At 44.0% G+C, this 26,774-nt stretch overlaps 1 protein-coding gene across 2 annotated transcripts in view; it reads right to left on the bottom strand.

The window, feature by feature from the left end:
• Positions 1-26,774, bottom strand: part of ARMH3 (armadillo like helical domain containing 3) — a 772,183-nt gene that overhangs the window by 579,360 nt on the left and 166,049 nt on the right. For both annotated transcript variants that reach the window (XM_085606447.1, XM_085606449.1), the window contains one exon: positions 6,899-6,973. In XM_085606447.1, the coding sequence (XP_085462573.1) occupies positions 6,899-6,973 (75 nt within the window). The remainder of the gene's footprint in view (positions 1-6,898; positions 6,974-26,774) is intronic.

The following is a 26,774-nucleotide window of genomic DNA, read 5'->3' as shown; positions in this document are numbered from 1 at the left end:
GAAAATGTATTACTAAAAGGCATAACATAAGTGGAATTCATTTAAAATACTACAATTAAAAGCTGAAATCCTACAAACATTAGGAAAAATACAAACAGTGTTGGGTGGACTGAGGTTTTCTACTCTATGTCCAATTTACCAAACATTTGGGGAATTGCACATATAAGGGCTAACATATACAATTCTAACTCAAATTCAACAAACATATGGAAAATGGCAGACATCAGAGAGTGTCAGATTTATCATTTTAACTGCTGATTACCAAATGTTGGACAAAGTGCAGACACTTAGGAATGGAAGGAGGTGGGCTAACATTTACTATGCTAATACCCACCTAAAAAAGAAGAGGGGAAGAGTAATCATAGAAGAATTCCGATTTTCCAGTCTAACTCTAGCCCGACAAACAGTGGGCAGTGTAAACATTCGGGAAGGGGAGTTGAATTTACTATTTTAACTCCAGTAGAACACACATTGAGAAAAGTGCATGGTGGGATCAGATTTTCTATTCTTGCTTTAGCCCACAAAAATACTGAGAAATTGGGGTAGAGGGATTTATTATTCTAAAACCAGAGAAACTTGGGGTTTGTACTAGTTTGCCAGAATGGACTGTGAAGAAAGGTTCTTCTAAAGTGAGCACTTGAAGTTCACTCATTCAGCCAAGGGAAGTTATAGCTCCTAAGAAGGCTACCGTCCATGTAAAGAACTGTAGTCCACATGAATGTAACGGTTCAAATGGAGGACCCATAAGTCTGATAAGAACTATATGAAGATTCCAGACAGGTGCTGGGATAACGGGGGTAGAAATAACTCTCTTTATTCTCTCAAAAAAGCTTTGATAACTGGAATTTTCAACAAAGACGTGTGTTGTCTGTTTTGCATGTACGCAGCTAGTGCTGCTAAGTGTAACCTAATGGAGGTATATGCAGGACTTGTCTTTTTTTGATGTAGTAGATAGCAGATAAAATACTGGGAGAGCAGCTGGATTTATTTTGTTTGGCAATAGTGTGCACATCTTATCCATTTTGCAGCATAACATGTCCATGCGGTAGGCCTACAGGCTTGTTTTAGAATGGTCATACATTCCTGTGGAAGATTTTGGTATCCAAATTCTAGGACCTGATCGCTAGATTGAGTTGTTTGAGATTGTGGTGTATAACCATGCCTTGTTCCTGAGTTAGAAGGCGTGGCCATATTGGTAGTTTTGTGTGTGGCACAACCGACAGATGTAGAACGGTTGTGAGCCATGTTGGAGCAATTTAGAATTAGTGTGAGGGATGTTTGTGTGAGCTTCTGAACCAGGTAAGGAATGTGACCGAGAGAAGGAAAAGCGTAAGCAAATCTCCCTGACCAGTTGGTCCATAGGGTATTGCCTTTGGAGTGAGGGTGAGGAAACCTGAAGGCAAAGCTTTGGCATTTCATGTTCTGTTGTGTGGCAAAAGGGTCTATCTCTTGGGTACCCCACTGTTGTAAGTATGAGTGGAGTAGTGTGTATCAATTTCTCACTTGTGCAGCTATTGTTGCATCCTGCTGAGCATATCTGAGAAATCGTTGTCCACCCCGGTAGGTATTCTGCTAGGAGATCGATGTTGTGATGTAGGACCCAATGCCATATGCGCTCAGCTACCTGCAAGAGCTGTATGGAGTGAGTGCGCCCATGCTTTTTTAATGTAGTACATGGCTGTCATGTGGTCTGTGAGGACTAGGACAACTTTGTGGTGAAGATGTTGTTGAAATGCTTTGAGAGCGAACTGAATCACAAGAAGCTCTAGGTGACTAATGTGTAGATGTTTCTGCACTGAAGACCACTGTTCACGAAATATAAGGTCTAGAATGCATGCCCCCCAACAGTGTAAGGATGCATCGGTTATATTGGTCACTTGCGGTACAAGGGCTTTGAAGTGCTGACCCTGCAACAGACTGCTGCTGTTCCACCAGTGCAGACAGTAGTGGGTCGCTGGCCCTATCAAAACTAGATCTTGTAGGCTTGAGACCACTGCGATTGCAGGCATTGTTGTAGGGGGCGCATGTGAGGACATGCATGTCGTACTATGGCAATACAGGAAGCAATCATACCTATGATGGCTCTTCACTTTTTTGACTGTGATGTGTTGATGTGGCAGTGCACATTGCATCTTTTGTACTCTTGATGGACTGTAGCTTTCATGGAAATGGAGCTTAGGCTACCGCCTAAGAACAGCTGCATTTGTAAGGGTTGCAGGTGGGATTTTGTAGCCTTTAGGATGAAACCCAGTTTCCGTAGAAGGTTGATTACCTTCTGAGTGTCCTGCAGACAACTATGCTTGCTTGCACTCTTGATCAGCCAATCGTCTAAGTAGGGTTACACGTATGTGCCTCCCCCCTTCTGAGCTGAGCGCGTACTACTGCCAGACATTTCGTGAATACTCTTGGTGCAGTAGTTACTCTGAATGGCAACACTTTGAATGCATAATGTGGGCCAATTACTTGAAAGCAGAGGTAGCGCTGATGGTCTAGGTGTATTGATTTTTGAAAATTGGCATCCTTGAGGTCTATGGCTGTCAGGAAGTCTCCTTGCTGTAGTAAAGTGGAATGACATCATGTAGAGTAAACATGCGGAAGTGTTCTGACAGGATGTATCTGTTGATTGTTCTTAAGTCTAATATAGGTTTTAAGGTGACATATTTCTTCGGAATGAGGAAATACATGGGGTCCACTCCTTGTTTCTGGTGTTGCTCTATGGCCCCCTTTAGAAGCAGAATTTAAGTCTCCTCTCACAAGAGGGTTAAGTGTTGATGTGACATAGCTTCAGTCTGATGTGGGATATCGGGTGGAGTAGAGGCGAGTGCTACACAATTTATTTTTGTTTATTATTGATAAAACCCACTGATCTGAGGTAATTTGCACCCAATGTGTGTGGTAGTCTTTTAACCATCCCCCACTGGTGTTAAATGTGTGGGGTGGCAGATGAAGTCACTGTTTGGTGGAAGTGGCTCCCTTGGAATTGGAACCAAGTCCTTGATCCCTGATGGTATTGCCTCTGTAGTGTGTTTTATAGTATGTGCCACGCATATACTGTGATTGGTAGGACATTTGTGACTTCTGAGTGGTACCTGTGTCCGTAGAGGTGGCAGCTTTGGATGCCCCTCAATATTAGCCCCTCCAAAAGGACCAACTATGTTGATATGTTTGAAGGGCATCCATGGCTTTAGCTGTGTTGGCGGCCTTTTTACATTTTCCCAGCATTTCGTCTACTTGTGGTCTGAAAAGGTGTTCTCCATCAAATGGAAAATTGAGGAGGTATTGCTGGACATCGGATTTAAACCCTGACCCCCTTAGTCAAGCATGTTGTCTGATAATAATGCTGGTGTTGACCTCTCTTGCACTAGTGTCTTCCGAGTCTCAGGCACACTGGATTGTAGCATTAGATATGATTCTCCCCTCTTCAACTAATTCTGCCCCCTTTGTATTGCTCAGGAGGGTGTTGAAGCAAATCCTGCATCTCATCCCACTGGGCTCTGTTGTACCTGGAGAGGAGGCCAACACAATTGGCAATTCGAAGGTGGTTTGCTGCCTGTACTCCAACCTGTTTACCTGCAGCATCACATTTCTTGCTCTCCTTATCTGTAGGAGGAGCATCACTGATGCCTTGTGAATTGGCTCACTGTGTGCACTACCAGGGAATCAGTAGAAATATAGGTTGGGTCAGTTGATGAGGTTTTGCACTTTTTGTCAACCCCTAGGATTGATTTGACGGGATGCTTAAAATTATCTGTGGTGGATTTAAGCATGCCTTTTAACGTAGGTACAAATTGGACAGTGTGTTTTGTTTTGGACAGTATCTCCATTAGGAAGTCATTCTCATCTTCCAATCTGTGCATGTCAACTTTCTGATATTCCACAGCTCTGTGCAGTAGAGTGTGTGTATCCCCTTGTGGATCTACGTTATAGTCATCCCATGGTTGATCGAGATTATCTGGATTGCCCTGTGGGTCTGGAAAGTATGGAGGATAGTAGGAGTCAATATGTTCCCCAAAGCTATGCTCCCCCATAGAAGATGTGGTAGGTGACCCCTGTGGGTGAACATGCGGGGAGCTTTGTGGTGAGGTTGGCAGAGGTAGAGCTATAGCTGCCATTGACAGCAGAGGAAGAGTAGGTGGGAGAGGAGAAGGTATAGGTAGTGGTGGAGTAGTAGGTGGGAGAGGAGGTGCAGGTTCAGGTGAAAATCTGAAGGAACTGGTGCCCTCATCCTTTTATTTTTTCTGTGGGGGGGTTTAGGGCCCCATGATTTCTTCTTAGAGAGTCTTTCTGCGTTTTGTTAGTGTGTCCAAAGGTGGAAGAGGTGGTTTGATTACCACCCTTCCTGTATTTGGGTTTATGAACAGTCTTTTGCCTGGCGTCAAGCTTTTCCTGTAATTTTGTTAAAATAGACTGAACAAGCAATTCTTGTGGTTGTGGTGCCAAGAGTGGTTTTTGAACCAAAGCATTTGAAGCCGGAGTTGCTTTAGATGCAATGTTCGGTGCCAATGTTGGCTTCAAATGTGAAGGTGTTTTAGGCTCCTATCGTAGGTTGGAGTCTGAAGGTGCCCTGCGTCTTTCTGTGAGAGATTTCAGTTCCAAAGGCTTGGAAGGCTTTTCCAGCATTGCTAGTTGTCTTTTCGATGCTGGCTACAAAACTGATTTAAACTTAGGAGCCTTAGTTTTTTTGGAAGCCTTTACAGACTGTTTTGATGGAAGGAAGACTGTCGGTTCCTTTGCCTTATGCCAGATACCTCCATGTCCTGGGTCCATTGGGGTTCAGTGAGCCTCTACTTTAGTTTGGGTATGGGAGGCTTTCACCACAGTGCCCACGTGCCCCGCTGAAGCGACCGGTTGAGCTTCTAGTTCGTGGTCATAGTCGGACACTTCCCCACTGCTGGCGAGAAGAATCGGGATGTCTATTGGTTTGCCTTGTATTTCTGCCTCCTCTTCGAGGTCTCCTTTAGCGTGGAGGCTGTGTTCGGACCCTGGTTGCATCTGGTCCCCGGAGATATTAGGTACGTCTTCTGTATGGTGCACCTGCATTGTGCTACTGGCCCAGCGGCGCTCTCTTCATTATCAAAGAGTCTTCTTCGATTGGAAGGCCAGGCACGCTTCATACGAGGTTTATTTGTGTACTGGAGACAGGCAGAGGTTGCAGACTGTATGGTGACCCTGCCTGGAGTACTTTGCATAGCATTTGGGGCAGAAGCTGAAAGGAGTCTTTTCCATCACTGAACATGTGTCGAGTGAAAGAAGATGGCAGTTAAACATTGCAGTCTAAATGGAGCCGGACCGGTTTGAGAAATCTGCAGAAAACTAGTAGGTCACTGTCTTTTTTTCTAGTCTCCATCGAAAGGTGATGTGTTTTTCACCGAAAGGGCCGATGAAACCGTGTCAAACCTTCGATCACAGAGCTCCGAGGAAGACGTCCGAACCAGATGGAGAACAAGCATTGGCATAGCCAATAGGTCTCGCCTTTGGGACCTTATAAGTGTTTAGCCATGCAACAGTTGGAAAACTAAATACTTATAAGGTCCCAAAAGCGAGACCTATTGGCTATGCCAAGCGGCCGTGCAGCCGCGAAAGTGATCGCGATCAAACATCAAAGTGGCCCTGCGGCCGTGAAAGTGAAAGTAAATCGCAGTAAAGCACGGCACGCGTGCCAGCGCACATGCACTGTAGCTCTAGGCTGGCCTGGTAGCACTTTTTGGAGCCCTCTCAATAAGTCTCGCCAGACCAGCGCATGCGCTGGGTCAGGCGAGACCTAAAAACAATCTAACAAAGGAGCCGATGATCATGCGCAATACAGGCTACAGAAGGAGTCGCTATACCATGTGGTTCAAAAGACTTTTTCGAAGAAAAACAAGCTGCAAACGTCCAAGACCAACACTAGATGGCAGGAGTACACTAAGCATATGTATCTATGGCCAACACATGCTGCGAATATGAATGTTATAGTGGCAAAAAAAGAGTAGCTTATTTTGGTCTCTGCATATAATTATTTTAGCACTGATATATGTAGTAGATTTTTTAAATAATATTTTAAATTGCTAACTATTAAGCAACAACAATGTAACCGTTTTTATGTGAACTGTTGTAGTCACCGATTAAAGACATTTTTGGCTTTGGTAATTTTTACAAAAGTGACTGCACAACAAACAAACACAAGTAAAATGAAATAAATATGATCAGATTACATAGACGAGGTAATTAAGAGATCGTTCAGTGATGAATGTTTTTCAATGCAGCAGCTTTCAGCAGGAAGCACACTGCTTCTTTTGAGGCACATTTACTCCTCGCTGAGCCTCATAAAAAACACCCAGGAAAATTGTTGCAGCAAGCAAACCCACATTCAAATAACATGGGAAGATGGCCTTCGCTTCACATGCTCTTGCCAATCACAATTTAGCTAGTATTAGGATCATACCCAAATTATATTAACACTTCTCCTTCCTATGTAATGTAAATGTAGTAAGAGAGGTGTGTCTAAAGGCAAAAGCTAGCTGACAAAACAGTTGCACACAATATTAAACAGAAATCTATTTAAAAGATAAGTCGCTCTTAAAAGGAAGGGGCTAGAGTTAGAGAGTTGATCATTAAAATACAAGGAAAATGTACTGTCTAGTCATTGTGAATAATTTGTAACTTGTTGATCCATGAAAGTGTGCACTCTTTGATGTTCAATCAGTTTAAATGGCTGACACTTGCAGTTAACTAACAATGTGCTTGTAAAGTAAGCTTGAAGTTTTAATGGGCACAGGATGTCTCAAGCAACCAAGTCGGTGAATTCTGGCCAGTGTGAGGTCTTGTCCTCCAAGCTAAGAGAGTGATGGGAAATAAAACAAAACACTACTCTGCATACTTAACATGACAGATATTGCATAAATCTAACATTTCCTACCTGTAGTATAGCCTCAAATATGCTATTAATCATCACATACTCCAATATTGTGTTCTGACTGATGTTGTCCGTCACCTGTATAAAGAACAAAACGTCAACATTACTGCTTTACAAATCCCCAAAAAATGCACTAGGCAGACACTCCAAACAATGGAACAATATTAAAGCACGTGTGCACACCATGAATGTATGTATTTACAGTATGCAACTAGAACTCAGAGTTATAGCAACACTGGAAGGAATAAAACCTTTTAAACTTAAATTACAAAATCATTCAAAAAAATTGGCATATATTATCTGCGATAGGGATGCTTCTCAATAAACCACTGTTTACTTTATGGAGGAATAAAAACCATTAAGTCCAGTTTGGACAAATCCCATTATTCTAAATAAACAGTTCTGAAAATGGTGACTGCCAACTGGGATATACCAGCTATAAGAGAACACTTTAAGTGTGGCAAATGAACAGTATGTGACCAAATTTCTAATGCTAAAACGTTTACAAGCGGTAATGCTACTCACAGGTTATCTATTATGACCTATTATAACACCACTATGCCGTAAAATGTACTTGTAATGTTTTGTGTGTTAACCACACCACACAGAAGGTAAAATTAGGTGTGTATATATATATATATATATATATATATATATATATATATTCACTGAAAAAACCATAGGTTTCACACATGTTATAGTTAGCTGGACATTTTATTGATAAAAAACCAATGAAATTCCCCCGTTATAGTTAGTGCAGGCAACTATAACTCACGCGACCGCAATCCTCTGCTGATGCTAATACTGTATTTAGACACTTATTTGCCCATGTCTTCTTCCATTAATTTAAGCTATACATATATTACAAATATTTTTTTTTCATAAAGACACATATGTCATCAGCAGAAGATTGCGGTCGCGTGAGTTATAGTTGCCTGCACTAACTATAACGGGGGAATTTCATTGGTTTTTTATCAATAAAATGTCCAGCTAACTATAACATGTGTGAAACCTATGGTTTTTTCAGTGAATTTGCAAGGTTTTTTAAATGCTAATTCCTAACTATAACGTGTGTGAAACCTATGGTTTTTTCAGTGAATTTGTACGTTTTTTTAAATGCTAAGTTACTTTATGCCATTCGTGGCGTGCGCGCCCAGTTAACGCAGTTCGTTCCGAGCGCGCACGGTGCGCTTCGCGCACCGTGCGCCCACTTTACGCAGTTAGTGCCGTGCACGTACGGTGGTCACGCGGTGCGCTGCGCGCACCGCGTGCCCACGTTATGCGGGATGGGCCATGTACGCACGATGCGCTTCGCGCACCGTGCGCACATGGGGGACATATTATGCGCATCTTTGTGAAATTTATTCTTTGTTTATTTCTTACCTGTAATAAGCCATGCACAAATGGTGCCCTTCGGTCACCATTTGCACACGGGGTGGGGAGGGTGTGGATAATTTTTTTTTTAAAAAATTTTTACCGTACGCGTACGGTAAGCGTAATCGGCGATTTTCCCAAAAAAAAAAATTTTTTTTTTTGGGCTTGGGGGTTGTTTGGGGACCCCTATATCAATGCTGGGTGGTTAGGATCTCAAGAAACTGCCTCTTTAGACATTTTTTGGCATCGTTTTTGCTGCCCAACTCAGAGAGCGAGAGAGAAAATGGCGGCCGCCGCTTCCTGGTTTCGACCGATTCGAATGTTTACTAAGATCTAACAGCCAATCAAAATCGCGCTCGCGCACGCCACCGTACGCGTACGGTAAGCGCACCGTAAGCTGGCTCAGATATATATATTGATTTAAAGGCTATTTTCGCTGAATATCCTGAACAGATTTACACCAAACCTACAAAAGGCACTTCCTTGACCTGAGGACTACCTCTCTGCCAAATTTCAAGTAATTCTGTTCAGCCGTTCGGGCTGTAGCTGTGTCTAAAGGTCCTATGGAAAAATGCATGGGAAAAACGCGTTTTGGGACCCCCCTTTTATCTCAGCCCCCGCTTGACGAATCCCCCCGAGACTTTCAGGGTAGGAGCGGAGCGTAGCGCCCCACCTATTTTGAAAAATTCGCGAGGATTCGTCGACCGGCGCCAAAGTTATTCAAAATAGAATGTTGCGGATTTCCTATGGAAACGTGGTCCTAACTATAACTACCTACTGGCGACCGCCAGTAGGTAATATATATATATATATACACATACACACACACACACACAGATATATATACATATATTTGGTCTAGATGATCTTCTGTGATCTTTCACAGCTGAACCCTTCTTTAACGTGAATGGTTTTGTTTTATTTAATACAAATTTGTCCATTTTGTTTCAGGGATTATGAATTTTTCCTGCTTTTTTAACATCATCCACACGTTCAAATGATTACCTTGCTCCAAATTGGCCCAACTGCATTATTTATATTTTTGATCAGGTTTGATTACACGTTGGCCCTATTTTGGGCACCAAATTGGGTAGGCACAATTTTCAACATTTGTTTTATTTGGCACACTGTCAAACAGAGCTCGTCCTCTGTACAGCACAACCATGTGTTCATTGATGCCTAGCATCAGGTAAGTCCCACTCGATCCCTCACCTGGCTGCCATGCATTAATTTATGGACAGATGGAATCGTTTTTTTCATGTTTGCGAACGTTCCGATTCGGCGCTTGCGACCATTAAAATGCTTTTTCTTACGTAAAAATCACATTTCAAGTACGAAAATAATTTCCGACTCCTAAACTGGACTTCCAAATGGATACCAATTGGGTATCTGGAAGGTGTTGTAAGCATCCCTTCCAAATAACAAATCAGTATCCAAGGTATCAATGTGTTCCAACTGAGATATATTCGCAAAACATTGATATCTTAACAAAACCTCACAGGGTGTGGTAAAGTATTTGCAAAAAGGAAGGGGCCCCGTCAGTACGTCTTCACCTTGTGAATGTACAAAAAGGTTTTTTTAAGTGGAGGCAAAGGTCCCCTGAACAACTAATTCCTCTTAAACAACTAAAAAAGAGAAACTTTCCTTTTTAAACGCCATCCCAATTTCTGTAAGGAAAACGGTCTGTATTAAAAAAAAAAAAAAGGTAACACTTTATCTGGTAGAGACTCTGTCTAGCCAGAGACTCCTTACCTTAGAATTTTCCCCAGGCGTCAGACTGGATCTGGATTTTGTTTGTGATCAGTACATCTGCGTAATGATAGGTTGCGTTGTTCGGATCTGCACGGCGTCCTCCGCGCCAGAAGGGATGTGTGCGGTGCCTAAATAAGTGCAACTCGAGAGCACCGATGTCAATTTCTTTTCACTACTTTCCATGCCAGGAGTGCACAGACACAAAGAACACTGACCACTGATGTGAACTAGGGCCATAAAAGGGTCCTGTCCCTAGAAATCCATTCACAGAGTGGGGAGGATGGGTGGGTCTGTAAGGAATCGGCAGCTAGATAGAGTCTCTACCAGAAAAAGCATTACCGAAGGTAAGTAACTGGTCATCTAATAGAGGTGAGTCAGTGAAACAATTTCACAACAAAAAGTCCTACAGGAGTGAACAGGCGAAGTCCACATCCAACTGACATGTCTGTCCAGGCTGTAGGGTTTTGTAAACGTATGCAGAGAGGCCACGTCGCTGCCTAGCAGTTGTTCAGGACTGGAACTGTGTGTGCTTACGCATTGGATGTAGCCTTCACTCTGGTGGAATGAGCATGCAAGCCCTCAGCGGTTTGCTTCTTGACCAGTGCATATCAGATCTTAATGCAGAGTATGATCCACCGGGAGATGGTCCGTTTCTGAACGGCCTTCCCTTTCTTCGCTCCAACATACCCCACAAAGAGTTGGTCGTCCACCCAGAACTCTCTTGTGCAACTGTCGCCGCTCAATCTCCACACATTAAGGCGGAACTTTGACAGGTTTGGGTGGAGAACCTGCCCCTGCCGCTGTGACAGAAGCTCGGGATACCAGACTCTCCAGGCCCAGTCCGGAGCCTCAAGAATAACTTCGGACCGGTGTTCCTGATCCTCTTGAGAATGCTAGGCAGGAATGGTATGGGAGAAAAAGCATACAGGGGGCCTGGGCTCCATTCAAGATGAAAAGCATCTCCGAGCAAGAGCTGCCTTGAAATCTCTAGCAGGCAAAATTGCCCACATTGCTTGTTCTTGGCGAGGTGAACAGATAGAACCAAAGCTCTCCCCACTGCTGAACGAGAACTTGCACCACCTTCAGATGGAGACCCCACTCATGGTCTGCTAGGTATCTTGGGCTGAGTTTGTCCTCTCCAGAGTTCAGTGAGTCCGCCAGTTGTTGAACCACCAGGAACATGCCCTAATATTCCAGCCACGTCCAGAGACACAGGGCCTCTTGGCAAAGGATCCACAAAACTACCCAGTTTGTTGTAGTACCACATGACGGTAGTCCCAGCCAGATTTCCCAGAGCTCCAGTAGGCTGATGTGGAGTCCAGATTTCACCGGGTATATGAGGCCTCTGATCTCCACCTCCCCCAGATGGCCGCCTTGTCGCAGGAGTGACGCATCTGGCACTACTATCAGATCTGGTTGAGAAAGGGAGAGGGGTCTGTTGCTGACCCAATCACGGTTTAATAACCACCACTGTAGATTTGTTGCAGTCTCTCTGAGATCCGGACCATGTCAGAGAGACTTCCCTGATGCTGCACCCACTGGAAGAGTCTGCATATGCCAGCGGGCATGAGTCACAAGCAAGATGCAGGATGCTATGAGGCCCAGCTGCCTCTGAGTCAGTCTCACCAAAACACAGGATTGAGGATGAAACATCTGTAAACATCTGTATCATAGCCTGAATATCCTGGACTCGCCGTTTGGGAGGATATGCCCAAAACGACACTGTGTCCAGAACAGCTCCGATGAAAAGGAGCCTCTGAGAGGGAGTCAGTTGCGACTTCAGCACGTTGATCGTAAACCCCAGTGAGTGCAGGAGGTCTGTTGTAGTCTGGAGGTGGTATATGACTGCCTGGGATGAGCCTGCCTTCAACAGACAGTTGTCGAGATAGGGTAAGATTGGTACCCATGATCGGTGCAGATGAGCCGTAAACACCGCCATCACTTTGGTGAACACCCAAGAGGCACTGGTGAGGCCAACAGGGAGCACAGTGAACTGAAAGTGCTCATGGCCTATGGTGGACCGCAGGCAGGACGGGGATGTGAAAATATGCATCGTGCAAGCCCAACACTATCATCCAGTCTCCCAGGTCCAGGGCAGACAGGACTTGAGCATTCTGAATTTCTCTTTCTTGAGGAACAAATTGAACGGGCCCAAGTCTAAGATAGGACGAAGGCCTAGTTCCTTTCTTGGACAGGAAGTAGCAGAAATAACAACCACGACCTACTTCTGGCGTCAGCACCCTCTCTATGGCTCTGTTGGTCAAGAGAACCACCACTTCCTGGCGGAGTAAGGAGAAATTATCTTCCGTCAGCCTGTCGCAAGTGAGTGGCATGGGTAGAGGGGCAGTCACAAAGGGGAAGGAGTAGTCCCTCCAAGACAATCTGGAGAACCCAGCCGTCTGAAGTTATTGAACTCCAGTGGTGCAGGTGATGACGTATCCTGCCTCCCACTGTTTGCAAAAGATGGCTGGAGGGCAAACTAAAGAGGTTTGGAGGCTGCGGCTGCTGGAGGGTGATGGACTGGCCTGACTTCTGGCTGCCCGACCAACAGGGTCTATGGGGACCATTTTCTCGGCCACACAGAGGCTGGGAAGCTTGTGTGCTGTGGTGGCTGGGCGGGTAGACATGGCTGGAAGCCCCTTAAGTGGCTACAAAAGGAGTCAAATGAGGTCTGGGGATGGCAGGGAGCATGTAAAGGCCCAAGGACCTGGTCGTAGCCCTGCTGTACTTGAAGGGCTCTCATGCTGAGTCCGCCTTGTCTCCGAAGAGACGGGATCCATTAGAGGGCATGTCCATAACCGAAGTTGGGCATCCCTTGAAAAGCTAGCTGTCCTTAGCATGGCGTGATGCTGTAAGACCACTGACAAAGAAACTACTCTGCCTAGCGGATCGGTCATGTCAAGCCCACACCAGATCGTGAACATGGCTGCATCTCTCCGGTCTTCCATAGCTTGGGAGAATATGGCCCAGCCTTCTTCCAGGACTATGGGCAGCAGATTTGCTCAACCGAAACCCACAATGCATAGTAGTAACGACTCAAAGGGCACACGGTGTTTGCGGACCGCAGTGCCAGGCTGGTGGAAGTTTTTTTTTTTTTGCCTAAGGTGTCCAGCCTCTTGGATTACCTATCTGGTGGGGTGGTAGGGAATGCCCCAGGATTTACATGGAAGTGAAGGCTTGGACAACCAAGCTCTCCAGGGTAGGGCATTGTGCGAGTAAATGTGGTCCCCTGGGGTGGGGCAATTGTCCTGTTCACAGGAGCCCCTGTGCAGGATTTGGACCAGCTCCCAAGCAGGAAGTCAGTAAGGGCGTCATTAAATGGGAGAAACGGTTCTGAGGGAGTCACTTTCGGCTGCAGAACCTCTGCCATGACGTTAGTCCTGACTACCACAGAGGGCAGGCTAAGGTCCAGGTTCTTGCCTGCCCTCCTAACCACCATAGCTAAAGACTCTCCCACCTCTGTAGCCTTGGTTGGAGGAGAGACCATGACAGTATCTGTGGAGGTGTCCAGTCCACTGGCGTCGGCCAGTCCATGTTAGGGTCTAGGGAATGGTATTCTTCAGAGTCCAGCGACGCCTTCAAATCTTCCCCAATTTCTAGCCCACAGGAATAGGGCTTAGGCTCTAGCCTGGAGGGCAGGGTTCCAGTTGGAGGTGGAGTTGGCTTTGGACGACACCCCTACGGCTCCATGTCAGAGTTAAGGGTGAGAATGTGGTTGTCGCTGCTGGAGGAAGTCAGCGGCGCCCGGGAGAGTCGACATCGGGACTGGCGCAGGGGAAGGTTGAGGTGGTAAGACCGGTGCTGGTCTGGATCCATCTGTGAATCCTAGGGCCCAAGTGGTTCCGGCCGGGAACCAGTAAGAGCTACTCCCAAATACACGGGGCCCCATGGCGCGCCGACGGGGAGGGGCCGCCCAAATAGGAGGTGCATGGCCTCATAAAATTCGCAAAGTTGGGTGGAGGTCGCTGAATGACGAGGCTCCCTTGATTCATCTGACGACTTTGATGGATGGGGCTAAGAGGAAGACCTCTTCATCTTCTTGGTCTTCTTTTTGTGGTACTTACCAGAAGAGAATTTTGAGTGCAACAAGGATCTAGGGCTTCACTACTGATCACAGGGTCTTCCTCTCGACCGGAATTGAGACTGCCATGGCATCGCACATCAGGCGGCAAGGAGCTTGAGGGAGGATCACTCAAGGACTTGGGGTGCATGGCGCAGCAGTCGACACAGGACTTTGCGTCATGGTTGCGCTCAAGGCACCAGAGGCAAACAAGATGTAGGTCTTTCACTGATATTTGTTGGCGACAGGCGCTGCAGGGCTTGAAGCCAACCTTCATAGTTGGCATACATGCCACAGCAGGAGAAAAGATCTCAACAAAACTTACCAAATAGTCAAAAAGGGGTCAGTAAAAACATGACTGGTGTTAGCTCTCTGGATCGGTGCTAACAGGCATGGAAAGAAAAGAACGAACGTCAGCGCGCTGGGGTGGCACCTACATAGGCACCGTGCACGTAATTTCAGGCGCCGACGATGCCGCGCAGAACCCAACACCACCACATAACGGCGCATAGGGGTACTGATCAGAAAAAAATTCCAGATCCAGTCTGACGCCTGGAGATAATTCAAAGGTAAGGAATCTACTTTTAGAAGTTTCTATCAAATATGCAATCACAGACATGGTGGTTTAATAACCACAGGCTGCCACCATTCATGCGATGTCGTTCCCATGCAATCAGTCACAATTTGCGACCCACCTCATAATATGCAAAAGAGAGGCCAGATTCTGACCCACTAAAATCCATATTTTTAAGAACCAACCAAGTCAAACTTATGCTGGCTCTTAAAAATCTTAACTAGCAGCAAAAATACGGGTCACAGTTTGCGACTAGTATTTTGTGAGCAGATATCAGTACATCTGGCCCCTTTTTTTGTTTGCAGTCTCGCACTCGTGAACTGACTTGTTTACGATCCATTGGCTTATGTTGATACTTGTGAGTAATTTAATCTCTTTTTTTAACTGATGCCTTTGTATTTTTACCAGTCGCATACTTTTCAGCATCTTTTTGAACTCCTGGTGACCGTTGTTTACGTTTCTTCCCATGCTAGATGTGTGCTGGAAGACCACCATCACTAAAAATCTTTGGTATACAGAACTCCTGGACATCGCCTCCTATTTTTACACTCTAGGACTAGGTTATGTATTTACTTGTTCTGGTGTTTTTGTAGGCAAATTAAGCTTTACAAGCTTCTGCTGCAATATCTTTTCAACACTCTTGCTATCATGATTATGGTCTCTCGCTATCCTTCTACTGTAGCTGGGTCTGAATTTGTGCAGCCCCTAAATTGATTAATTGATTGGTGGTCTGTTAGTTGTAGTGTCTTGAAGATTACCATGACCTAATTTGATATTTGCAGTTGAAACCTCAACATATTATTCTGGACTACAGATATATTGCTAAAGAAAAAAGCTTCAGAATTTGGAAGACATACTGTTGGTTTTATTTCAACTTCATCATTAAAATAGTTTTTAGCTGTATAAATTATGCACGCTCTACATCTCTTTTCCATGCACACCAATATGGTTACTTATATTTTAAGTTGTTTTGATGCTTTATAAATCCCTAGTAATTGTTGATACCAGACCAATAAATGCAAAACCTTATGATCTTTAACACAGTCCACGTTTTAGCATTTATTGCAGGCTCTTGTTTTTCCCCAAACACAGCATTTCAAAGTTGCATTCATTATGTTTAAATAGTTTCCCTATGAAACACTGCTGTCTTATTAGGTGTACCCAAGTTCCACCATGTCTTTACGAACTACATTTAACACAAAGCCACACAAGTAGAAATTTCCAAACTACCTTTACTCTCCAGGGACTGAAGTCAATGACACAATTCACATCTAAAAGGCCGGACAACACAAATCAGTGGCTGTACGAATCCAGTTTAAAATTTAAGTTCCATCCAGCACATTTTTCCACACTGAATGACCTACAATACAAAACACCAGAATCATCCAGTAATTTTAATGCAACTTCTATTATTTTTTTAAACCTTAATAGCTGTAATAGGCAACAGATCAACTTTCTGCCACACTCTGGTACCAGAGGGCATGGGTGCCTCAAATGTTTGAGCCCAGTCCCATCAAATGGTGTGAACTGGACAAAAGATGCAGATACAGACATAGGGCCCACAGAAACCAACGGACTGTAACCCACTGGATTCTTAACCATGTAAACCCTTAACCTGACCCTATACAACCCATCATCCTCCCCGTTTCAACCACAAATTCTACAGACCGATATTGTCATACTAAAGTATTGCACTTCTTAAGCCTTGAGAAACCCCCAGGCCAACAAGCACAGGAGAGAAGCACAAGTCGGCTGTTTGTCTAACTGCAAGCTCAATGGAACTATGCATTAAATCAGTGCCAAGCAACGCCTACACCCTTATATTGCTAAATAAATAACTCATCAGAGCAATCAAATTTCATTCAATTAAAATGAGGCATCACAAAAAATAGAATTTATTTTCAAATTCAACGTTCCATAATTAAAACCTGAAAAAAATAAGGGAGAGGCAAAATGTATAACAATAGGTACTAATGGTCCTGTAACGCACTGTCTGAAAGGTAAAACTAGGAAGTCATCACCGCTTTCTCTCGCTCTCACATTCCATGTAGAAACTCTTATGTAAATATGTACACGTAATGCTTTTTTTCACCACTTGAAATGTGCAAAGAATAGCAAGGAGGGTGAAACAAGGTGCCTGCCAAATGAATAAGTCACTAACAATCTGTTACGCTTTTTCTGGTGGATACAATTTCTACCTGCGGATACCTCACTTTTTTAAATATGGCGCTGAAACATTCTAGGAAGCTCTTCCACGTCGACAGGGGCGTCAGAATGCACATGGCTCCACACGTGGCACAGAATGAAGTCACTGGAGCCATAACAAGCCCCCGTCAGCGTGCTGACGTCAGATTCCACCCATTTTGTATCTGCCTTTGAGGCGAAGGAGTGAAACTAACATCACAATGTAACATTAAAATTTGGACACTAAACCAAAGATTTACATATGAAAACTCATACACATACAGAATATACAAACAAACTACTTTTTGGTATATGCAGACAAGCAATAGGGAGGCTGGAGGGTCGGTGAGGAATCCGCATGTAGATACTGTATCCACCAGAACTTTTGAGAAACCATGTTTAATGTTGGCATGTGACAGAAAGAGGTGCATTGCGAGTTACATCGTTACACAGGAAGTTGATGCGGGGTGATGCAGAGCGAGGTAATGCGGAGGAGAAACGGTCACCTCGAGGAGACGCGGTGACCCGGAGAAGCAAGGCTGGGTGAGTGGGCCACACCTTGCCTGGCTACCGCGAAGTCATTAATAAACGCAGCACCGGCTGCCAAAGGAGCCTGTCGACCACGGCAGATAGCAGCAATTGAGCGAGTTCTGCATTGAGGGCAGAGGCCCACGGAAGCAGACCGGGTGTGCGTGCCGCAATCTCCGTGGCATACTCACATCCTCCTAGCCTTCTCTCTTGTTGTTGCTGTTTAAATGTGCTCCCCCAGCCATTTGACCCATCCGCACCAGCACCCTCCTCTCACATCGGGAAGGGTAGGGGAGGTGAGTTGGTTTCAGTTGCTGCGGTGGGGCTGGGTGAGTTACAGACAGCAGCAGACTGTGAGTGGTTGCACGGAGGAGAGAGGGGGTTGAGTTTTGCTAGGACAGTCAGTGAGTGGCAGTCTGGGATTTAAAGTGGCTGGCTTGGAGTTGGTGTTTTAGATGCAGTAACCCTGGTACTTTCCAAACAACGCAAGTAAAATGACCTTAAGAAAGCTAAGCTCTGGTTGTTTGATTGCTGTAACTAATCAACCCAATAATCTACTGAAATAAAAAAAACATTTGTCGGAAGATGTCTCAGTTGTCTCACCTTAAGTCCCATCCCTCAATTTTGAGCTTTTTTCTTTTAATGAGAGGTAAAGAGGAGGATAAAAAAGGAGATGGCTGCTAGTAAGGATCAAGCTGATGTGCATTTGGACTCTTCACCCTCTCAATGTGCTCTCGCATGCCCGGGAGCTCGAGTTGGTCAAAGTTCTCTCTCTTCATCAAAGTTAAGTCCACTGTGTGGATCTCCTGGCTAAGTAGAAGCAGGAGCTGTTGCCAGGGAAGTCGACCCACTTAGTGATTTTAAGTTTGGCTCTGTGGAGCTAGAGACTACAATGCTGGGGCCCTGTTCTAAACAGCTATATTGAATTGAACTCCACAAGAGGCCCACCTGCCAACCAGGGGCTGGACTTAAGTCCTGCTCAGGTAGATCATGTGGATTGTAACTGTGGACAAGTTGTCTTTCCAGTTTTAAAAAACACGTCTCGCATGGAATATTTTATTGTGTCTTACAGTGAGGTGCATGGCGAGGGGCCCATTGTCTTGGAGGACTTCACTCAGCCAGACATAGTTGTTTTTATTGATAAGAATCGGCTGAGGGAGGCATGTCTGAAATCATCCACTGCTTGGGGGAGGGGGCAGGGAGAGATTTGGGCCTGGCCTCGCAAAGTTCTACCAGCCCATCTCTGCCTGCATTGTATAGCAGTACACCTTTCCTAAGGGCCTCTTTAGACTCGCTGAATTCAATTAACTTAATGAACTGTAAATCATTTCAGTCCTCAAGGACACAATGGAACATGCAGCCATCTCACCTGGAAGGGGAAGGTGGGGGTAATATTTCACCTAAATTTATGTTTTCTATTGAGAAAGTTTTATCTTCTATTTTATCCTTGTTAGAAAGATCGGTCTCCAATTCTGCTCGTGTGTTGGATGTGTAATCTCCAATTCTCTTGGGGGCTCATTGCCTTACCTTCTCTGGTTCATGACAAATGCAGGGGCAAAAGGAAAATGAGTTGAAATCGCAGGTCACTTAAATCAATAATATGGTAAATGGTGGATCAAAAGAAATTGGTATCCAAGTGGGTTAGCCCTGCAGGTCAGGGGACCCTCTCTCTAAGGTAACTAATCTAAAATCTAAAGCAAAACAGGTGGAGGATAATGTGTATTCATGAAAATATTTATTTCAGGGATGTAACAAGGATGAACCAGAGACCCAGTTGAACGGTAAAAACCTTACACGCCTTTTCAATCCTTTAAAAAAAGGGGTAACTCTCCCTGGTGGTGCTCCACCCCTCATGTTTGACCTTTTGTTGATCCTCTTACAGTGCCCTCTAATGGGACATCACAAGGGGTGGGGGTCTCCTAAGGGAGTTTAAGGGTAAAACCTCCTAAGGGGAAGAGGAAAAAGAAACTTTCTAATATGAAATGTAAGTAAAAAAAACTAAGGTTTGCAAGTATTCCTGTTGAGTCTGTATCTACTGTTGAGTCTGTATCTCCTGATCCTTCTACAAATATTGAAATGTTGAATAATGTTCCTTTACGCCCAAGTCTGGTGACTGGTCATTCAGAAACTTCCATCCTACTTCTACCTAATGTATCTGAGGTGCTAGGTTCCATTATCTCCTGTCAGGAAAAAGGGCTAGTGCTGACTAATGGGAAAACTACTTATGAGACCTATGATGGCACAGATGAGGTTTGTCAAGATGGTGGTTGTGGAGAGGGGTGGAGAATCATGGTGTTGTAATGGCTGAAGTAGGACACATGGGTCCCCAAGTGTTGGGGTGGAATTCAGAGTTGCCATCATTAGTCACCCACCCTGGGAAAATGCCATCACATAACGAACTAAGGCCAGATAGCCCCCTTAATGGGAAGGTTCAACTATTTTTTTTCCACTGTTACAGAATTCTTAATATGGGTCAGAGACAAAGTCTGATAATTTTATAAAGGGCTCAAACTGTCCTGAAATTGGTTCAATTTCAAATATGTTGGACTTAGTCTACCGTGAATTTGGCCCTTTGAATAGACACTTATTTTTACACTTACTATTGGAAATTGAGGCCCTGAGATTGGTAATAAGTAAATACATTATTAATGTTAATATAAACTCCTCTCCTACTTTCCAGAGCCCAAAGGTAACATTCAGCTCCAAGATTGTCGTAATGCTGATCCGACAGAATGTGGATTACTTCAGAGAAAGAAGAATGGGCGTCTTTCACATACAACCTATTACAGAGTTTAATCGTGATAGTTCAATGTTGAATTCTCAGGGTAAATCACAGGATCCGATACAGAGGGGGTCTGTTAATTTGAAGGAAATCACTATTTTTGTAGGTAGAGGAATGGGGAGGAGAGTTATAAGTTGAGTAAAAGGAGCAACAAAGTCTTTGGCAACCTGAGAGGGGAGATGAGCTATCTAACTGGACTTGGGTAGCTGTCATACTGAATGGGGTCAGAAACACTGCAAAGCTTCCGGTGCTGCGGAGATAACCTTCAGGGTAAACTAGTATTCTGGAATATTGGGAGCCTAGGTCAATCCAATTTAAAACTGAACTTTTTAGCACACCTTAAGCCATTGATTATATGCCTGCAGGAAACATGGGTTTGTACTGAATTTACATATGAGAATTATTAAGTTTTTTTCATGTGTAGCATAATCTTCTGTAAAAGGCCGTGCCAGTGGAGGAATTGCTATTTTACTTAAAAATAGTATCAATTGGAATCCAGAGGTATTTGTTCATCCCTAAAATTTTAACTTTTGCTTAAAATTGACAATATCTAATGAGAGTGGTCATCTTTTTTGCTTGCAAACATATATATATATCCCCTCTAGTAAGTCTCATGATATCTTGGTTAACTCCATGTTCTCATTTGTTCGCAATATCAGTTTTATGTAGGAATGTCCCTTGGTTATAATAGTAGGGGACCTTTATGCTAAAGTATCAAACTCAGTCTGTATGACCTTTTGCAATATCGCAATGGATGAAGTTTGGTGTATCCCTGATGAGGTTTTGCCAGATAATGTTAGATTGGCGGGGCTTATGCTTCCTGGAAAGTCTGAGACAGAATGAATTTGTGTTCCTGAATGGCAGATTCCCCAAAGACTCTTCCTATACGTTTCACTCCCCACGTGGTCAATCTTTAATTGACTATATAGTAGTGTCCTATCAAATGTTTAGCGTTTGCTCACAGCTGGAGATTTTGGGCAATGATTTAAGTGATCGTAGTATTCTTTCTGTTTTTGTTGATTTAGAGCTTGAAGCCGTTGATCCCTAGAACGCCAGGAAGGACAATGTTGTCTATAATAAATCTAATGGACGCACTTTTTGGTCACATGATAACAAAAACTTGGGCCAAAGTCTTAAAATAGCAAGCTTGGGCCCTCTCAATTTGTCATCAGATGATCCCGTTAGCGGATTTGAAAAGCAGCTGACCTTCCTCCAAACCTTTGAGAGTAAAGATAGAGGTATTAGACCTGAATCTCTTATTAAGATCTCTTAGGCTGAAAAAAATTAACTCCCTTGTTAAGAAGCGAATTAAATTCTCTTCGATCACGAGACATAGGGAAATCAATTACCTTAAGCATAAAAGAACAAGATTGAAGGTGGCAGAACATAGAAAGCAGGAGGATAGGAACTAGACCAGACTGAGAGAAGCCGCCACTTCATATAATCCTCATAAATTTTGGGCCGTAATAACCTAATATTGAGACTCTAGAGTCACAGCCATGCAATCCCGATATCAGATGATGTGTGGACACAGTATATTTCTCAATTACATGTCTGTAGTCCAAGTAGCAGTGACCAGTTTGATTTAGGTTTTCAAAAGTAGACTCTATGGAATTTTATGATCCGCCTTCTGGCAAGGAGCTCGAGGGAGTCATTAGTGGTGGTAGAACATTGGGCACTATGGGCCCTGAGGAATTCTCGATAGCACTTATTAAACAAGAGGCTTCTTTATAGGCTTTTTATAAAGCCCATTGTTCCAGCACGGCTACTTGTCTGGTGATATTCCATCTTCCTGGAAGGGAAGTATCACTGTACCCTTATATAAAAAAGCATTGGCATAGCCAACAGGTCTCGCTTTCATGACCTTTGGGGAGAGGATGTGGCGTAATGGCTGGAGCAGTCGACCTTGAAGCTGGGGAAGCAGGTTCGAGTCTCGGCAGGGACACTCAACATCCCGTGATTCTGGGCAAATCACTTAATCTCCCCGTGCCTAAAATAATTAATGCATCTGTCTGTAACACAACTAGTGCTCATTTAAAGCACTCTTATACCTTCGGGTCGACTTCACACAAAAAAAAATAACTACCCTTATAAGTGGTTAGCCATGAAGCACATTATCCTGGGTGCTGTGACACCGGGAATTGAAGAGCTATACAATTACTACACCCTGGCTCATGCAGTGTGATTTGAGAATACATGTTTCCCTCAAGAAACATTTTTGGACAGATTCAAAGGCTTTTACTGCACAGACAGAAAGACAAGTGCCTTGATGCAAGTCAACAGCACTACAACATTCTGTTTGTGACTGTATCACTAGAGTATTGAACAGTCCATGATAAAAAGCAGTGAAGTACTTTCCATTGGCAGAGGCGTCACATCCCTCCTCCCCCGGGCCTCTATTCAACAGACATTATTCTACAGAAATTTCCATTCAGGAGCACTGGAAATAGCAACAACCACAACATGCTCCCATTTGTCAGGTAGAGGGAAAATAATGAACGAACAGGGATAGCATTGGCATCACTTAATCTACGCGCACCTTAAAACAAAAACATTTACCTGATCTATGTAATGTAACTGGCCCTTTTGGAAAGCAATTTAATTTGTCCTGTGCATAAACAGAGAAAATACTTGTGAATGTAATAGCCTTTTTGTCATTTATTATATTTTTTGTTATTCAACATTAATTATGTCATTATTTTTGGGCGCACGGGTTACCCAAATTCAAATGTGGTTAATTATTGTTTGAAATGCTTGTATCGCTACAAATGTCCGTGGAATAATTATCATATTGAAAACTGCTTAACTTTGACAAAAAGGCTATTACATTCACAAATATTTTCTCTATGTTTATGCACTGGTCAACACACTCTTTCTTTAAATAGACTGAACACAAGCACTAGCCTAACCCGTGAGCAAGGAGTGGTTGAAACTCCAAAACACGTTGGGTTTGTTACTTTGTAGCCCGTGTGTTAAATAAATACATACTCTTTGCTGAAATCGAGTGGCAGCTCTGGTGCATTTGTTTCCTGGGTGACATATACTGGGACGTGTAGCAGTTGGTGTTGGATGTTAAGAGGTTCGCTACCTCGCTGACCACTCCTCACTGGAAGAGGTTTGAACTTTCGCGACTTTATGGCTGGAACAACCAATGACAATCATGCTTCAATTTGAATAAAAGGAAAAGCGATTTGTATCTCATTTGTCAAGCAGCCTATGATTAAGAGGCGGAATGCCTCGAAACGAGTCAGGCGAGAAATATTACCAAGATGTGAAGGCGCTGTGTCATTGTAAGCTGGATGGTGGGCTCGCTGCCGAGTGCTTCCTTGCAGCTGAGAGCAATTTGTAGGTTAATCTATTCACACGGCGGTCCCGCCGTGAAGGACTGCACCATCTTCCAAACATGAAAAGGCTGAGGTTTGAAACTACGTTTAACCAGTGTCAGCGCAGCAAGCCAGACGAAAAGAATGCGCCAAAACATCTTGGATCCTACTAAGGACTGTAAATAATGCTTTTAAATTCAGAAATGAGAACGGAACCCACTGAGGGAAGAGTGTTTGCTTTCCTTTCAGACTACGTGTCCCAACATGCAATATTCTTCTGTCATGCACTTAGCACAGCCAAATGAGGACTGAACAACCAATGACAATCCTGCTTCAGTTTGTATAAAAGGAAAAGCGATTCATATCTCATTTGTCAAGCAACCTATGATTAAGAGGCGGAATGCATCGAAACGTGTCAGACGAGAAATCTTACCAAGATGTGAAGGCGCTGTGTCATTGTAAGCCGGATGGTGGGCTCGCTGCCGAGTGTGTCCTTGCAGCTGAGGGCAATTTGTTGATATATATATATATATAGATATAGATAGATATATATATATTTATTTATTTTCACTAAAAACCATAGGTTTCAGGGACGTTATAGTTAGTTGGACATTTGACTCATAAAACCAGAGAAATTCGCCCGTTATAGTTAGTTGAGCTAACTATAACTCGCGCGCCCACAATGCACTGGTGATGATGTCACATATTACATCACTCATGACATGGTCAGTGACATCACTGATGACATCTCAAATGACATCACTGATGACATCATCCAGTGAATGTGTGTTTCTGTAAAGTTTAACTATTTTTCATATATATATCTATGCCAAGGTGTATTGAAGAATGAGTGGATTTACAAGTGCCTGAATGGTTTATTTAGTAGGTGCGTGACTGACTGTATAAGTGAGTGATTGAACATGTGTTACTGAATGTATGGGTTAGTGACTAAACTGTGTGAAAGTCTGTATTAGTGTCTCAGTTGGTGTATAAGCGGCTTCATGGGTTGGTGAGTAGCTATATGAGTGTCTATATGGGTTATTGATTTGTTGTCTGAGTATCTGTATGGGTGCCCGAGTGTCTGTGTGGGTGGCTGGGGGGGTTGTGTGACTATGTGCATAGATGTCGGAGTGGGTGATTTACTGGTTGTATGGATTAAAAAGTGCATCTGGGAAGGGCTGTATGGGTGTGTTGGTAAGTGAATGAATGTCTCAGTGGTATATGTGTGAGTAGCTACATATGTTTTGAGGCAGTATATATGAGTGTTGGAGTATATAAATGACTATACGTGTGAGTAAGTTATTTGAAGAGTGGGTGTATAAATGAGTGTCTGCTTGTATCAGTGATTGTATAAGACAGTAAGAATGTGTTAGTATCTGCATAAATAAGTGATGTGTTGTGTGTATAAATAACTGAGTTGGTGTGTATAACTGTATACATGAGTAAATGGGTATGTGATAGATTATTTGCATGACTGACTAGGTGTGTGAGTGGCGGAGTGTGACTGTATGTATAGGTGTATAAGTGCATATTATAGTACTGTGTTGATGATTAACTGCATGTATAAAGTGACTGGATGTGTGTGTAGACCTAGGAAATAGTGGGTGGTATGTAGTATCTGGCATTCTTGTGTGTATGGTTTCAAAAATAGTAGTCTGTATTTTAGAGTGCGCGTATCAAAGTTTATATTAGGGCATCAGTATGTGCATCAGATTATCACGAGGATGATGTCATCAGTGATGTCATTTGAGATGTCATCAGTGATGTCACTGACCATGTCATGAGTGATGTAATATGTGACGTCATCACCAGTGCACTGCGGGCGCGCGAGTTATAGTTAGCTCAACTAACTATATAACGGGCGAATTTCTCTGGTTTTATATGAGTCAAATGTCCAACTAACTATAACGTCCCTGAAACCTATGTTTTTTTTAGTGAATTTCTAAGGTTTTTTAAATGCTAATTCCTAACTGTAGGAGAGTAGGATCTGCACTTATGTTGCCCCCACTTTTTTTATGATGTTAACACAGGTTTCTGGCTATAGTCTGGCTGGGACCCTGCTAATCAGGGCCCCAGCCTCTTTGTTCTCTCTAAACAACTTGGAGTGCATATTAGATGCACTAGTGATTGGATACTGTGGTACCTTATGAGCCCCTAGTATATGGTACCTTAGGTACCAAGGTCATAGGTAATTCACAGGCCTACCAGGGGCTGAAGCATGTATTATGCCACCCCTGGGAAGCAGACTAAATCTGACACCACAGGCCTGCTACTGCAGCCTGGGTGAGGTAGTGTTAGCACTCCTCACTGAAATATAGGTTCCCTATATCTCACCTTACACACACATATAAGCCTATCAGTCACCCCTAAGGCAGGCCCTATCAATCCTGAGGGCAGGGTGCTTGGTTTACATGTGAGGGGTGCCTCTGCCTGAGCAGGACCCCTCTGCAGCTGACAGACTATTCTCTGTGGCTGTATGTGGATGCGGTTAAACCCTATACTCTCAAGTGCATTATAACCTCGCGGTAAATGCTAACTCTGGGATGGCTGCATCAAAACATGTCGTGTTTGGTGTCAAACGCTTTGGAATCATACCATCACACCAGGAACTGGTGTGGGAGTTTGATCCCACCCTTCTAGAGGGGAAGACATGTACCTACTGTGGAAACACGGTAGAATCCTGAAAGAGCCCTGGCATCACAAAATGGATTCCACCAGCACAGACACTGGGCTGCCCTCCTGCTGCTGACCGAAACTCACAGTGGAGGAGGCCCAACAATAGGCACCCTGTCACATGGAGGTGTCACCACCTTCCAGACAGGATTTAGTGTATTGGGGCTAGGTGGGTGCACTCCTAGAGTGCTTTGAAGTCCTGCGCTGGGGGAGCAGTAGGCTCCTCTGTGCATATGCCAGCTCAAACCGGTTCAGGGGCTACCTGCCCCTGCTCTGGCGCAAAACTGGACAAAGGGAAGTGGGTGTAACCACCCACTCACCTGACCCTCCCAGAGGAGTGGTCATAGAGCTAGTCCCTCCCTTTCCTTTAGTATAAGATAGGGAACCCTTGCCATTGCAAACTAGATATCCCTGGATGACGCTCTACAAGAAGAATCCTGGACCTTCGACGTTCCACTACCTTTGGAAGACTAAAGAATCTCCCTTGGAGTCAAGGAGTGACTCCCCTGCTTGGCAGGTATCAAAACTTTGAATCAACGATCGCAAACTTTCCCGCTCCCGCCGGAGTCCCTGCAGCCCCGGAAGTGGATTTCCTGACCTCGACAGCCCTCGTGAGTCCCCAGCAGAGC

The sequence above is a fragment of the Triturus cristatus genome, chromosome 1_2 (assembly GCF_964204655.1).
Source record: "Triturus cristatus chromosome 1_2, aTriCri1.1, whole genome shotgun sequence".
Taxonomy (NCBI): Eukaryota; Metazoa; Chordata; class Amphibia; order Caudata; family Salamandridae; genus Triturus; species Triturus cristatus.
This window is presented reverse-complemented; position numbering and strand designations above follow the sequence as displayed.